Source organism: Saimiri boliviensis, chromosome 16 (assembly GCF_048565385.1).
Source record: "Saimiri boliviensis isolate mSaiBol1 chromosome 16, mSaiBol1.pri, whole genome shotgun sequence".
NCBI classification, from domain to species: Eukaryota; Metazoa; Chordata; class Mammalia; order Primates; family Cebidae; genus Saimiri; species Saimiri boliviensis.
Genome location: NC_133464.1, coordinates 73753262 through 73769652, shown reverse-complemented (window position 1 = coordinate 73769652; position 16391 = coordinate 73753262). Strand labels below are relative to the sequence as shown.

The 16391-nt window shown below is 33.8% G+C and overlaps 1 protein-coding gene across 17 annotated transcripts in view; it reads left to right on the top strand.

Annotated features, from left to right (window-relative positions):
- NBEA (neurobeachin) overlaps positions 1–16391 on the top strand; it is a 702569-nt gene that overhangs the window by 344804 nt on the left and 341374 nt on the right. For all 17 annotated transcript variants that reach the window (XM_074387836.1, XM_074387843.1, XM_074387839.1 and 14 more), the window contains one exon: positions 8618–8682. In XM_074387836.1, coding sequence (XP_074243937.1) covers positions 8618–8682 — 65 coding nt within the window. The remainder of the gene's footprint in view (positions 1–8617; positions 8683–16391) is intronic.

Sequence of the window (16391 nt, the reverse complement as noted above, 5' to 3'; positions counted from 1 at the left end):
TATACACACACACACACACATATATATATACACACACACACATACATATATAGGTATACTGTGTGTGTGTATATATACACACACCTATATACACACACACACACAGTATACCTATATATATACACACACGCACACACACACACACACACATACCTATATATACATATACATAGATAAATAGGTGTGTATGTATGTGTGTGTGTGTGTGTGTGCGTGTGTGTATGTGTGTATGAGCTTTTCTTTTTTTTTAATTTTGATGTACTCCAAAAGTAAAAGAAGCTGTTTCAGGGGCCTGGAATATAGTAGGTCTTCAAAGGTCAGCTAATTATGTGTCAGAGATTCTTGTACTTAGTTAAAAGTTATGATCTCTAAATTTCTCTACAACACTAAAGCTCTTATACTGGCTTCCACACCTGTTGCTGCCTGATCATTTATGAATAAATACAAAATATTTAATATAGCTTAGTACCTATTTCTAAATCTTAAACTGCACATTTGAATGTGAGAAACTAACTTTTTAACAACTCAAACCTAGTATATATATATGTTGTATATACTCATAGCCTATGCTCTTTTTTAAAAAATTATCTTGTAAAACAATCTACTTTTTCAAATAATAAACACAAATACAAGTACATACGCATATTCATTTTATACTAATAAGATGTGTCAAATTTTTAAACATAATTCAGTGATTACCTAAATTCTTGGGAAATCTCTTTATGTTTATAGGACACATCAACTTTTCCTTGAGTAATCAATTAAATACATTTCAGTATTTCCTAATGGTTTTTTTATGGTTGACTTTCACATCAGAAATCTTCTCTTTGAATCGATCATTGATTATTCATTCCTTACATTCAATTTTTCCTATAATACATTTAGTAAGATCTTCATAAAAATATGAAATGAAAATGTGGCACATATATGCCATGGAATACTATGCAGCTGTAAAAAATGATGAGTTCGTGTCCTTTGTAGGGACATGGATGAATCTGGAAACCATCATTCTCAGCAAACTGACATAAGAACAGAAAAACAAACACCGCGTGTTCTCACTCACAGGCGAGTGCTGAACAATGAGAACACATGGACACAGTGAGGGGAGCATCACACACTGGGGTCTGTTGTGTGGGCCAGGGGAGGGACAGTAGGATGTGGGGGAGGTTGGGGGGAGATAACATGGGGAGAAATGCCAGATACAGGTGACGGGGATGTGGGCAACAAACCACATTGCCATGTATGTACCTATGCAACAATCCTGCATGATCTGCACATGTACCCCAGAACCTAAAGTACAATTAAAAAAATGAAATAAATGGTACTTTACTTTGCATACATATTTTCATTAATTATATATGTTTTACATACATTGAAAAAACTCTCATCTCTATTTTCACCCTACAGAGTATTTTTTTCACTTCAGTCCTTATACTTACTTTTTCAGCTTATTACTGCACAGAATTTCTAAGCATGTCAGTTACAATGAACATTCTCTTTGAAAATTTTAAGGAACACAACTGTGTCTTTTAGTGTCAGATAATGATAAATAGACATTAAAGATATCAGAAATATAAAATCAATTCTGGAATTCTGGAATTCTCAAAAGACTTAAGATCTCAATTTACTCCCCCGTTTTTCCCTTGTAATTTGTTTTATATTTTCATATTTTCAAAACTTTTAAGATGGATTGAATCTCTAAGGACTTTAAATTGGTTTATTTAATTGTATACAAAGAAGAGGGAATGAAAAATGTACAGTGAGTTGACATAGACGAAGAGAAACTGATGGGGAGAATTATGTTTTGGATCTGAGATTTCTTCAACTAGTCCATCTAACTACCATAAAACGATTATGAAGAGAACATAGGGCTTTCATCATCATCCTTCTGGAACTTATTTGTCTTCAAAGTGTTTAGTTTCAAAGGATCCTTAACATGAGATCCAGGTCCTTGAAAAAGTCCTTCATCTTGAGGAAATTTTATGCATCTATGTTGCAGAGTTAAAAATTGTGACAAAACTGTCTGAAGACTTGGCAGCTCTCTGCAGGCATTCAAACCCAAAGTTATGTATGTTTCCCCATGAAAATAAAAGGTTGTTCTTTTGGTTTTTTTTGTTTTTTTGTTTTTTTGTTTTTTTTTCAGCAAAAGTGAATGTGTGTGTATGTAGGTCTGTTTTCTAAAATGGCAATAAAACTTCCTGGAATAATTTGTAAGATAAGACTTCAGAAATATACCATTTTCCTTTCAAAAAAAAAATCTTACTTTTAAAGATAAGACTTTTAAAATATACCATTGCCGAGAGCTTGTTGTTGATGAAATGACAGTAAATTTTTCTTATCCTTTTGCATGTATTCTCACGTATCTGTATGCTTTGTTTTAAAGAAATTCTCTACGTCTATGTATTTGTCAGAGAAGATGGTTAGAGTGCTAGGACAGGGACTAAAGTTGTCATCCATGTCCACCTGTATCCCATTTTTTAACTTTCAAGGTAGCTTATACTTTAGCATTCACAACAAACAAATACTGTTTCTTCTCTATGCTATCTTGTCACGAAGTTTTATATATCTCTCCTTTCAATATTTTATCCAATTATTTTTTGAAGCTCTTGGAATCAGTTCCATAGTAACATGTACTTAAGAAGTATTTTTTGAAATTAGCCAGGCATAGTGGTGCACCTCTGTAATCCCAGCTTAGCTACTCAGGAGACTGAGGCAGGAGAGTTACTTGAACCTGGGAGGCAGAGGTTACAGTGAGCCAAGATCGAGCCACTGCACACCAGCCTGGGCAACAAAGAAAGATTCTGTCTCAAAAAAAAAAAAAAAAAAAAAGAAGAAGAAAATATTTTTTAAAATTATAAAAGAAAGTGCATCAGCGTAAAAGAAAAAAAGAATATAATCATTGCATAACCAAATTTATTACTCACCAGAAATTCAGAACTATGTGTCATTTACTTCACACACACTTGTATAATAAAGTACTACAAATAGAAATAATTTCATTTCAGAGGCAATGTTTCATGATTAATGAGAGTAATAATAAGTGATGATGAGAAAATAATATAGGATTTATCCCATTTCCTATTTTCAGGGTTTTAAAACTATTTCTTTTACATGCTTTAAGATTGATTACGTTGCCAGCGTAAATTCGTAGACCTTACTGCTATGGAAAAGGGCAATAGAAGGAGAAATTTTTAGACCTGACTCCTATGGAAAAGGGCAATAATAAACATGAATTCTTGTCATAGTATTGCCCTTTTCCATGGGAGTCAGGTCTAAAAATTCATTTGTAGCTTAGGATAACCAATGGAGAAGATGTCCTTTTTACACTTTTCCTATAGGACACATTTTTCTTCTCATTCTGTTTTTTTCTTTATACTTAAGCATTTTTGTTCTTTCTACCTAGGATGTAAAGGGATTGGACTTCTTAACTAAAGATGGTAAAAAAAAAAAATTATCTGTTCCACTTTTACAACTGTCATTCACAATTGTTATACATGCTTTAAAAACCACATGCAATCCTAACATTTTTCAGGAGTAAAATATACTTTATCTTGTGAATAATATTTTATTGTACCCTTTCTCTCTCTCATTTAGTTATTTTTTAAGTAGGTGAAATAAATAAACTTAGGTTTTCTTCATTGACCAAAACAACGGCAGCCCACAATATGGATTTGGTTTATTTTTAAATTTTACTTTAAGTTCTGGGATACATGTGCAGAACGTGCATTTGTGTTACATAGGCATACATGTGCCGTGGTGGTTTGCTGCACCCATCAACCTGTCAACTACATTAGGTATTTCTCCTAATTCTATCCCTCCCCTAGCCCCACACCCACAATATCCCCAGTGTGTGAAGTTCCCCTCCCTGTGTCCATGTTCATTGTTCAACTTTCACTTATGAGTGAGAACATGGGTTGTTTGGTTTTCTGTTCCTGTGTTAGTTTGCTGAGGATGATGGTTTCCAGTTCCATTCGTGTCCCTGCAAAGGACATGAACTCATCCTTTTTTATAGCTGCATAGTATTCCATGGTATATATGTGCCACTTTTTTCTTTATCCAGTCTATCATTGATGGGCATTTGGGCTGGTTCCAAGTCTTTGCTGTTGTGAACAGTGCTGCAATAAACATAATATTTTTTTTACAATTTTCTCTTTCTCTCCCTCTCTCTCTCTCTTCCTCCTCATTACCGGTTCAAGCAATTCTCCTGCCTTAGCTTCTGAGTACCTGGGACTACAGACGCTCGCCACCACGCCCAGCTAATTTTTTTGTATTTTTAGTAGAGACGGGGTTTCACCATGTTGGCCAGGATGGTCTGCATCTCTTGACCTCATGATTTGCCCACCTCGGCCTTCCAAAGTGCTGGGATTACAGGTGTGAGCCACCGCGCCCGGCTGGGTCTATCTCTTTAAATTTTTTTTCGTATAGTATGTTTAGGGTTTGTCACATGTTCTTTCCCTCCTATTGAGCACTTTTGGTGAGTATGTATTCCCCTCCTTGGGTGAATGCATACTTTCCCTGGCCAGTGAATGTGGGCAAAAGGGACATGTGTTACTTCAGGCTAGAAGCTCTGCTAGAGCTTGCTTAGACCCATTCTCTTTTTCTCCACTGTGCCTGCATGACCTCATGATCCACCCGCCTCGGCCTCCCAAAGTGCTGGGATTCCAGGCGTGAGCCGCCGCGCCCAGCCAGTCAACATAGTATGACTTCCAGGATGACGCCAATAATGATGTAGAGCAGAACACAGACAGTGAACACAGACAGAATTCGAGCAAGAAATAAACTTTCATGTTTTAAACCCCTGAGATTCGGGGTTTAAAACATAAACTTGTTTCTCCTGTTTGATATCCTTTCCCATTTTGGCAGAGCCCTCCATCAGTGGGTTCTTGAACAAGAGTGAGTGATAAATTTTAAAGCATGCGTGAAAATGTGATTATTCTGTCTTCACATGTTACTGATAGTTGGGCTGCATTGTTTGTTCTGAGTATTCTGCTCTTCAGAATTTGAAACTGGCTGATGTGAAACTCATATTGAAAAAGCGGTATTTCAACATGAAGTTACTTTAAATTCCTATATCAAATGAAAGTATTTAATGTCTATGTACATCAGGACAGGTGAGCAGAACAGATAGAGAGCAAGATAGACAGAAGATTTACTTCCATCTTCTAGTTTTGCCTTTGAGAAATCTAGTCTCATACAGATTCCTGATTCTTTATTTAAATGTTTTCCTGTGAACCTCTTCCTTAACCCTGGTGTTCTAAAATTTAATGATGGTATACTTTGCTAGGGTATATTATGTATTCTATTATACATTATATAATTATATTGTCATATAATTAAATTCTGGAAAATATTTGAAATTCCTTGTATAATTTCTTGTCTTCAGCATTTCTCATTCACTCTTTCTAAAATTTCTACTTATTAGATACTGGCCTTTCAAGGAAAGATCCTCTAATTTCTTTGTCTCCTTTGTTTTCTATCTCTGTCTTTTTGGTTGCACCTCATTATCTCTTTGTTCTATTTTCTGGGAGATAGTTTCATCTCTTTTTTAATGTCTGCAGTATCTTCATATGTCCCAATTGTATTACTACAGTATTTTTTGGTGTTGCTTCATTGTCTCTCATTATTTGGATTTAATTCCCTTCCCCCCAACTTCAATTATTCCTTTCTAATATTGGTTTGGGCTGTGTCTTTAACATACGGTTGCCAACAGGATCATAGGTAATGACTTTGAAAGTATTATTTGTGATTAAAGGGTCCTTTATCTTTCTGTTTTCCTGAGGCAGTGTGTATATGTGGATTGCTTTCTTTAAAATAATATTCTCCTTCTGTTCTTAAATTTTTATAGATTTTTTTCTCTTCCTTTCAATTGCTTCTTTTTGTAATCTTAAAAATATTAATTCTTTTCAGGCTAGGAGTACCTTCTTAGCCTAGATATTTGATCCTCTTTTTGTTTATAATTTTTAGGAGACTTTTGCCTAATGTTATGCCTTAATCAGTATTTCTATGTAAATAATTCCAAATTTCACATTATTTTTGGTATACCATTGCCACTGTAAATTTAGCAAATTCAGACAACTTTGTTTGTGATTTCCCCCAAATGTATTCTTCAGTATTTTCATAATAATATTACTATTATCCTAGTCATCTACATTGAAAACCTAAAATTTTTTAATCTCATTTCTCTAAATCAGCTCTTAAGTTCAGATTCTCATTTAATATAGGCATCTTTTCTTTGTAATATCTCTTATTTTTTATTTCCTATTTGAAATACTTATTTAGACTCTTATTATTTCTCTTGTGGAAAGGCACTTAACAAAGAATCTCCTGCAATTTCCTCTTGCTCAAAACTGACAAATTACTCTTCTAAAAGACTAATTTATTGAATTAAGTCTTGTGATTGTATACCTTTATTGGCTTTCTCAAACTTTACACTCTAATGTCCTAAAGATAGCTCAGGCTTACTTCTACTGTTCCTCCATCAAAGGTTGTAAATGAGTACATTTCATGGGCTATATGCAGATTCCATATAATTTTAGATTGATCCAAAGATAATTGATTAAAAAAAAAACCTTACTTTGTGATTTTTTTAGACAAGGTGTAATTTGGGATGCTCACATGTAATACCTAAATGTGTACTCTGTGAAATATCTTATTGAAATATCTTATCATATTAGAAGTTTATGGTGACTAAAGAGTCTTAGTGTACAAACAGTATCACAGGAAATCATGTTTAAGAAGTTATCTGGCCAGGCCCAGTGGCTTACACCTCTAATCCCAGCATTTTGGGAGGCTGAGGTGAGTGGATCACAAGGTCAGGAGTTCAAGACCAGCCTGGCCAGTATGGTGAAACCATGTCTCTACTAAAAATACAAAAAAAAAAAAAAAAAAAGAGCCAAATATGGTGGCATATGCCTGTAGTCCCAGCTACTGGGGAGGCTGAGGCAGGAGAATGGCTTGAACCCAGGAGGCGGAGGTTGCAGTGAACTGAGATTGTGTCACTGCACTCCAGCCTGGGTGACAGAGCAGGACTCCATCTCAAAAAAAAAGAGTTGTCTGTAAGAATCTAGTCTTCATAGTGGTATGGGTCTACTTATGTAAGTATCAGTTTTCTCTTTAATAGCCCAATGAATGTAGTGTTTCTGAGAAATGTACATGATTCGTGGGATCTTGATTTCCAATAAATATAGGATATAGAATGGGAATATTAAAGAGTTTTTAAATTTTGTAAAAATTTGAGAAAAGAAATTTAGGAAAAAAAATTTGGAAAAAGAAACAATTCTTTAATAGTTTTATACAGAAGTGGTTTGAAAGTTTTAGTAAGTTCTGTACAATGGAATAGCAATATTGTTATTTTGATAAATTTTAGTTAAAGGTTATGATAGCTAGAACCCAGTGGCTTTGCACTATCCCCAAGTTGCCGTATCTCGTTTCACTAGTTTTTGATTTTCTCTCCTTGGGAGATTCAGGAATTGTTCTTCTATAATTCATCATACGTTTACTTAGAGCATAGACTATTTACACACACACAAGTATCTACTTTTGGGGACCATATTTATTTTCAGAATGAGTGCAATGCCTTTAAAGGGAAAGTGATCAGGAGTAAAGGTTTGATATAGAGACTGTGTTTTTTATGAAGCTGATCACCTCTGTGCAGCCAACACCTTATGAGGAAAATCTTGTGGGGTAAATCAGTAGATGAGTGCCATGACTGGTTAATAAAGATTTTTTTTTATTAAAATGCATTAGGGAACTTTGGGGATTATTTACTTATAAAACCATTAGAAGAGATATAATTTTCAGTTCAAAACACTGCTATGTACCTGCTGTATATATATTTAAAATCCCAAAAGTAGAAATCACTAGCATAAACCAAAAAAAAAGTATGTAAGCTACAGTCTACATATGCTTTAGGAAGAGCATAAACTAAGCATATGATTTTCTCATCCAAAACACTTTATTATTATCACTTATGTTCATAATGATGCCCCTGACCTTGAGAACTGCCAAATTCACAAATATACTCTAATCTAAATTAGCAAAGAGAAATTACATAGTTATCTATTACATATTTGGCCATAGGTTTACTATGTTTTTTTACAATTTTCCAAAAATTTTATTTGTAACTTTTCTAATTAGTGTTAAATAATTAGCATTAAGTAATTTGGAATGTACACATAACTAGAACATTTCATTTCCAAGTCAAGTTAATATGTTTATATTTCTAATAGTTTATATTTCTGGTACTCATTTTATAATCTTAATGTAAAATCTCTATGAGGAGCTGAAGTTTTCCATCTCAAATACTTCTAGTTTGGTCATTTGCTCTCTTTTAGAAAGAAGCTTAGTGCTCAGAACCCTCCATACCTGCCGTCTCACTTTCCATCTCAGTTTGCATCCAGCCTGAAATTTTCTGGTGAATCAAAAGCACCTTCTAAACTAAGTGATAAAATTAAAATTTGATTTTTTACAAAATAATATTTGTTACAAAATCTTGTAAAGACATTTAGAAACAATATAATGTGGAAGTTATTAACAACATCAACATGATTCTTAAACCAGGTGTTACCTTCATTTAAATGTTCATTTTTCTCACATTTGTTTTGGTTTCTCCTTTTAGGAATGGCAAAACTCTATTCAGAAGAATGCAGGACTTGCATTTATTGAACTCATCAATGAAGGAAGGTAATTAATTTTACAGTTTTTGGACAACTAGTCAGTGTACATTTTATTCCACTGGGCAATTGCTCTTTTCTACCATCTGTTCCAAAAATGTGTAAGAAAATATCTTTTAGTTAAATAACTTATCACACAGGTACTTAAATTTTTAACCAAGTTTAAAACTACAAAACATTTATTTTTGACGAAAAAGCCATGCATGAAATAAATGGACAAACTTTATAAGATTTTGTGAGATTTGAAGTACATTTTACAGAGTAGTAAAGTTGTTTTACACAGATCAAGTGAACCCAATCTGCAATCCCATCTGCCACTCCATCTGTTTTCAGACCAGTGCTTAGTGTTTACTCCCTCAGCCTCTCATCAGTCCATGTGAAACAGTTTTATCTGAACATGTTATGCATTCAGTATCCAACTGAAAATGTGAAGGATATTAAAAATAGCAAATGTATCTGTCTTGGTTAGAAATTTATATATTCTATTACTAAGACAATAAGTAAAATTACATTTGAACCCATTGTTATATTTACCGTTTTGTGATAAATAGTTGTTAATTATTATTTTTGCAGTGTTAATTGGCATTGGACACATTAAAACAGCTGTAACTGTCACCATTTTACATATATAGTTTCTATCAGCCCAAGACCTGCATCCTTTACAACTTGCATTTCTTATATGACATAGTACATTCTTTGGAAGATGATGATTATTTGGAATGTCCTATTTATTTTATATTTGAAACCAGCTTTAATTAGTTTAATAAGGAAATAATGCTTACTGTATATAAAATTTATCATTTTCAGGAAGGGGAGTCATTAAAGAATAGTCCTTGAAAATTAGTTTCTATATGGTATACATACCTAATTTTTAAAAATTAAATATTACTTAGTATTATTTACTCTATCACTGTATTATATTTTGAGAAACATCTTCTGTTTTTATAAAAATTTATTTTATATTTCTCATTTTGATATTTCGTGACCTAATCATGTTAGCCAGTAGTACAAATCTAAAATTTAAAATAAGTGTTGTATTCACCAAAACACCAAAGATGCAGGAAAATATCAGTTTTCTTTTATAACACAAATAGTATTTTACGTAACAGCACTCCCTGTTTCTTAAAAAGTTTCATTTTGATAAGAGTTGGTAATAATTATTATCCATTTTCAGGTGATGCATAAACAGAAAAAAAACTATTTGCTAAGGCTAATCATTGTCATTTCAGTTTTAGAAATAACTCTCAGTGACATATCCACAATTTTTTTTATTTCAACTGTGAAGTTATATATATATATATATATATATATATATATATATATATATATATATATATAACTCTCCTAACAGTTAACAGAATTGAACCTCTAAGCACTTAAATTAAGATTATAGTAATAGGCTTAGAAAAGGAAGGGGGTGGAGAATTTTCTAATATTAGAGATTTTTTTAATATTCAAGATTTTTTTAAAATTTATTTTAATTTAGGTGTAAACTATATCTGGCATTTCTCCCCATGTTATCCTTCCCCTCCCATCCCTCCCTCCCCACCCTTTGCTGTCTCTCCCCTACCCACACCCCCAACTGCCCCCAGAGATTTTAAGCTTCTGATATGCTTTTATCAGTCAGTGGCAGAATTTGGGATATGTTTTATATTAGGAAAGGTAGGAAATGAAGGACGTAGTCACATTTTTTTTAATTAATCAGTAATAATCTCTGAAATTCTCTCCATTATGTTCTCTGAGCTATCCTAAATTTCTGTTTATACCCTTCCCAGGACTTGTTCTTCCAAATGAAAATGATTTTGGAATAAGGATTCAAACATGAAAGCTGTAAATATATAAGAACAAATCATGTATGCATCATGAATGCAGCATGTCTGTTCAGCACCCACTACATGTCAAATACAATTATAAGAGTTAGGAATAGAGTTAGGAATAAGAAATAAATGGTTCCAGTTTTTTGGAGAAAGGCAAACAGACAAACACATAAATAATACAAGGATACTGTGATAAAAGTGGTATAGGTAATCATGCAATCGTTCCACACAATACTTTACCTAGTCTGGAGGTATGCATTCCATTGTGTGGTGGAATTATCAAGGTTTTCAAAAAGAGTGCTTATCTAAAGGGAATGCTGTTTTAGAGATTATCAGGAGATAGCCAAGTGAGAAAAAAAGTAAAAATACAATTATTAGCAGAAGGAATTGTATAATGCAGAGGAATACGGGCAAGAGAATAGTAAGACATGTTGCTGGAAAGCTATTTTGAGTCAACCAGCAGCTATTTAAATGCATATTGTATGCCAGCCGCATGGAGGCATGGGTCATTGGCAAAGGTCATGCCTTGAAGCTGTGCAAAGGATACTGGAGAATAACTGAAAATGTTTAGGCATAGCTTGCAATGTGGAGGGTTTCAGGGGCTCAAGACTTGAAGCAATACCAATGTGTGGTTCAGTAATCTTGTTGAAGAAGATGGTGTCATGGACTAATAGTTGCTGTGAGGATGGAAGAAGTGAACAAATTTGATGTATCTTTTGGAAATTAAGTCAATATGATTGCTGATATATTGGAAGGAAGAGGTGAAAGAAGGAATCAGGATATTTTGATGTCAGCTTTAGTAACTAATAGTTACAGTATCAGTATAGTGTACTTAGATAGGACAGTACAGAAAGGGAGGTTTGAGTTGAGTGAGAATTTTTCACTTTTGAGTTATACTGAACTTGTGGTACCAGTGATAATGAATAGACATGTAGGCATTCAAGTCTTGAGCTCTCCAAAGAGAGCTGGCATGGAGATTTAGGCTTATGAGTCTCCAGGTAAACTGTAGAAAAGGATACAGATGTGATGCTCAGGGAGAATGAATAGAGTGAGTGGAGAACCAGGGGCCCTGCTTTTGCAGATGTTTCTGATGGGACTCCTCTTCTCCCACATCTTGACATGATTGGTCATCTTTGAGGAATCAGCTTAAATGTCACCCTCTCACACAGGCTCCCCTGACCATCTTATATAGTTGTTACACTCCCATGGCATAATCCAGTTTTTACACTTAATAACATCGTCTCAAATGATCTGCTCTGTTTGCTTGTTTACATCTATTTCTCATGCTAAAATATATTTTCCTGAAGATCTTATGTCTTTATTCATTGTCTTATTTGGTGCTATATCTCTATATTCTGGAATAATGCCTAGCATGTAGTTAGCATGCTAATGAAATATTTATTTGCCATGTTAAATCAATATTTGTTGAAAGAATAAAGAAAAGAATGGTGAGAGTAGAATGTTTAAGTAATAAGGTATAGTCGAAAAGAGGATTTTTAAGTTAATATTAAAGGTACTACTGGGTTCAGCCACAAGGAGGTCATGGTGATCTCATCCAAACAATGCTAGTGAGGACCTGTGTGCTAAAGAATCTGTGTGTAGATCTAAGTCCTGCCCTATTTGAGCTTACAGTCTAGTGGTGGCAGCAGCCTTAGATTAAATAATTGCAAGTTTAATAAATATGTGAAGGGCAAGTAGAGGGTACTATGGGAGAAAGTAACTGAGAGAGGTATTTTTTGAGAAAGTGATGATTTACCTAAAGTAGAGGGACAGAAACCAGGTTGCTTTGAGTTGAAGAGTTAGCCTGAAATGAAAAATACTGACAGCAAATAGTTCCCTAAAGAAGTTTTGCCAAGAAGGGGAAAGATAGAATGGTTGCTGTAGGTGGATAAGGTTTAAATTTAGGGGGAAGGGTTACTCTTCCAAAAGAAGGGTCTGAGAGTTTTTCAGTGTTGATGAAGAAAAGCAATATGGTGGGAGGGAAAGAAGGCAATATTGACAGAGTAAACTCTCTGAGAGGAGTGCACTGAGACAGAAGGATTGACCTTTAGTGGAAGAGCATTGAGAAAGGATGAAGACAATGAAATTGGTGGCAGAATTTAGAGGTGATCTCATATCATGCCTTCTATCTATGAAGTAGCTGAGAATAAAGGAAATTTGCTGAGAATAAAGAAAATTACGGGAGGGTGCATAATATCTTTAGAAGAGTAAAGAATACTGAAAATAGCGATTGTAAGTGAATAGAGGAGAAAAAGAAAAGAAAAGAAAAAAAAAAAAAACTGAAGAAACCTCAGAGGCTTGCCAGGCAATTTGGGGGAGCCAATTGAGGCTGTGGTCTTTGATAGTATGTTTTCTTCAGCAGGTCACAGTACAGAGAAGATAGGCATTTGCTTTAAGACATTGACTTCTCTTACTTTAGTGAAAATAATCTTTTTACTGAGGACCAACCCCTTCCTACTTCTAATCTGGATTAGGTATTTTTGTCTGACATTCCAGTACCTCAATTTTTCCTCGACTTTTATTTACCTATTTATACTATTTATTGTGATGAATTTTTATAGTTATTCCACAATGCATAGTATAATACATAGTATCCATGTTATTTCTACTGAGTTCAAATATCAGTTCTCCCATCGATAAGCTGTTAGACTGCAGCCAAGTAATAATTTTCCTCTGACATCGTTTCTCATCTGTAGACTACTGTAGCACCTTTCTTGGTCAGATTCCCTGAAAGTTCAAGATAAATTTATATGATATTTATTACAGCTGCTACAAGTCCATAAAATGGAAGTTTTTACTTTTGTTATTGCATATAATATGTATTCAGAATTTTGCTTACTGCCACCTTTAGTTTGGATCATTTCTTTCAATTGAGACCATTCTCTTTCACAAATATGAACTGTGACTCCTGGTTGAAAAAGTCATATTTAAGTAGCTGGGATCCAGTTCCATTAAGAAGTCCATTACTCTGTTTAATCTTCCTACTGTATGTTGATGCTCATTATGTGTGAAGGACAAATTAGATACTTTATACATGCTTTTATTCCATTTGCATGGACATATAACATTTTTGCAACTTTTTCAGTTAGTTTAATATGAAACATTTAAAAATTCAATTTATTTGGGTTGTTAGAATATTAGTCTTTAATTTGTCCTTATGGGAATGAAGATAAAAATCCTTAAGTAGAAATTGCTATAAATGTTAATCCTACTTAACAGCTACACTCATGAATACAATTCATCAATCATAGCTTGAGAAAGCAATTGTGCAGTTGTCTACAATTAACAGGACAAAAACATTTGATGAATGTGCATCTGAATTAAAGTACTCCCTAGGACAGGCTGAAATTATAAACTGGATCATTTAAAGGAATCTAACAAAGGATCTTTATAATTAAAACAAAGCAAGGTTAATGGGATGTAAAATTGCCTGTAATATCTTGGCAATAATGATTGGAATTTAAATTATTAAGATATGCATTGAAGAATAAGGCAAATAGGAAGTACTTATTTAAAATATAGAATCTGAGTGATCTTCTTAAATAAATTAATCATTTGCCCAAAATAAACCTTTATCACTCTTTTAAAAGAATATAGAATTGAATTTTATGAATATTCATCAGAAAAAGAGAGATTGTATTTATGTTTAGCTCTGAATTTAACCTATGACTTGCTAGATTCTGATCTTTTGTTTTGTTCTTTAGAATAGGGGAAAATATACAGCATGCATTTCTTAGGTTTTTAAGAGGAAAAATATATTGCATTCTAGTATAATTTTTATTGATTGTATGGCCCCAATTTGAATGTGTTTTTAAATTTAAATGCTAGTTAATATATTAAGCAACAAGCATTGGTTTGCTTGAGTTTATTTCTCTTTTGTCTTTGATTTGGCAAAAACTGTATTTAAAAAAAAAAAAACTTTCAAAGCTTTAAAATAAACTATTTTCTTAAAGTAGACATTTTTGTTTAATTTGAGCCAGTAATCTCTGGAAGCTCTGGAAAACAGAAGTTTCCTTTCCATGTGTTTTCTTGTGGAATCTAACCTATGCTCCTTTTTTTCAAAGATTCTTCTTATTATTATTATTATTATACTTTAAGTTCTCAGATACATGTGCAGAACGTGCAGGTTTGTTACATAGGTATACATGTGTCATGTGTTTTGCTTCACTCATCAACTCATTATCTTCATTCCTCCCCTGGCCCACTACCCTCGGACAGGCCCCAGTGTGTGATGTTCCCCTCCCTGTGTCCATGTGTTCTCATTGTTCTACTACCACTTATGAGTGAGAACATGCATTGTTTGGTTTTCTGTTTCTGTGTTAGTTTGCGGAGAATGATGGTTTCCAGCTTCATCCATGTCCCTGTAAAGGACATGAACCCATCCTTTTTTATGGCTACATAGTATTCCATGGTGTATATGTGCCACATTTTCTTTATCCGGCCTGTCATTGATGGGCATTTGGGTTGGTTTCAAGTCTTTGCTATTGTGAACAGTGCCACAATTAACATATATGTGCATGTGTCTTTATAGTAGAATGATCTACAGTCCCTTGGGTATGTATCCAGTAATGGGATTGCTGAGTCAAATGGTGTTTCAGGTTCCAGATCCTTGAAGAATTGCCACATTGTCTTTCACAATGGTTGAACTAATTTACACTCACACCAACAGTGTAAAAGCATTCCTGTTTCTCCACATCGTCTCCAGCATCTGTCATTTCCTGATTTTTTAATGACTACCAGTCTAACTGGCATGAGATGTTATCTCAATATGGTTTTGATTTGCATTTCTCTAATGACCATAGATGATGAGCTTTTTTTTTTTTTCATGTTCATTGCCTGCAGAAATGTCTTGTTTTGAGAATTGTCTGTTCATATCCTTCGTCTACTTTTTGATAGGGTTGTTTTGTTTTTTTCTTGTAAATTTGTTTTAGTTCTTTGTAGATTCTGGTTTAGTGTTTTGTAGGATGGAGAGATTACAAAAATTTTCTACCATTCTGTAGGTTGCCTTTTCACTCTGATGATAGTTCCTTTTGCTGAGTAGAAACTCTTTAGTTTCATTAGATCCCATTTGTTAATTTTAGCTTTTGTTGTCATTGCTTTGGGTGTTACAGTTATGAAGTCTTTGCCCACGCCTATGTTCTGAATGGTACTACCTAGGTTTTCTTCTAGGGTTTTTATGATTTTAAGCCATAAAACCATAACAGTGACTATTTGTTAATCTAGCTTGAGTTAATTTTTATATAAGGTATAAAGAAGGGGTCCAGTTTCAGTTTTCTGTATATGGCTCACCAGTTTTCCCAACACCATTTATTAAACAGGGAATCCTTTCCTCATTGTTTATGTTTGTCAGGTTTGTCAAAAATCAGCTGAGTGTAGATTTGTGGCATCATTTCCGAGGCCTCTGTTCTGGTCTGTTGGTCTATATGTCTGTTTTGGTACCAGTACCATCCTGCTTTGTTTACTGTGCCTTATAGTGTAGTTTGAAGTCAGGTAGCATGATGTCTTGAGCTTTGTTCTTTTTGCTTAGGACTGCCTTGGCTACATGGGCTCTTTTTTGGTTCTGTATGGCATTTAATGTTTTTTTTCTAATTCTGTGGAGAAAGTTAATGGTAGCTTGATGGGGATAACATTGAATCTATAAATTACATTGTGCAGTGTGGCCATTTTCAAAATATTGATTCTTCCTATTTATGAGCATAAAATGTTTTTTTCCATTTGTTTACATCTTCTCTTATTTCCTAAATCAGTGGTTTGTAGTTCTCCTTGAAGAGGTCCTTCACATCCCTTGTAAGTTGTATTCGTAGGTATTTTATTCTCTTTTTTGCAATTGTGAATGGAAGTTCACTCATGATTTGGCTCTCTATTTGTATATTATTGGTGTATAGGAATGCTTGTGAGTTTT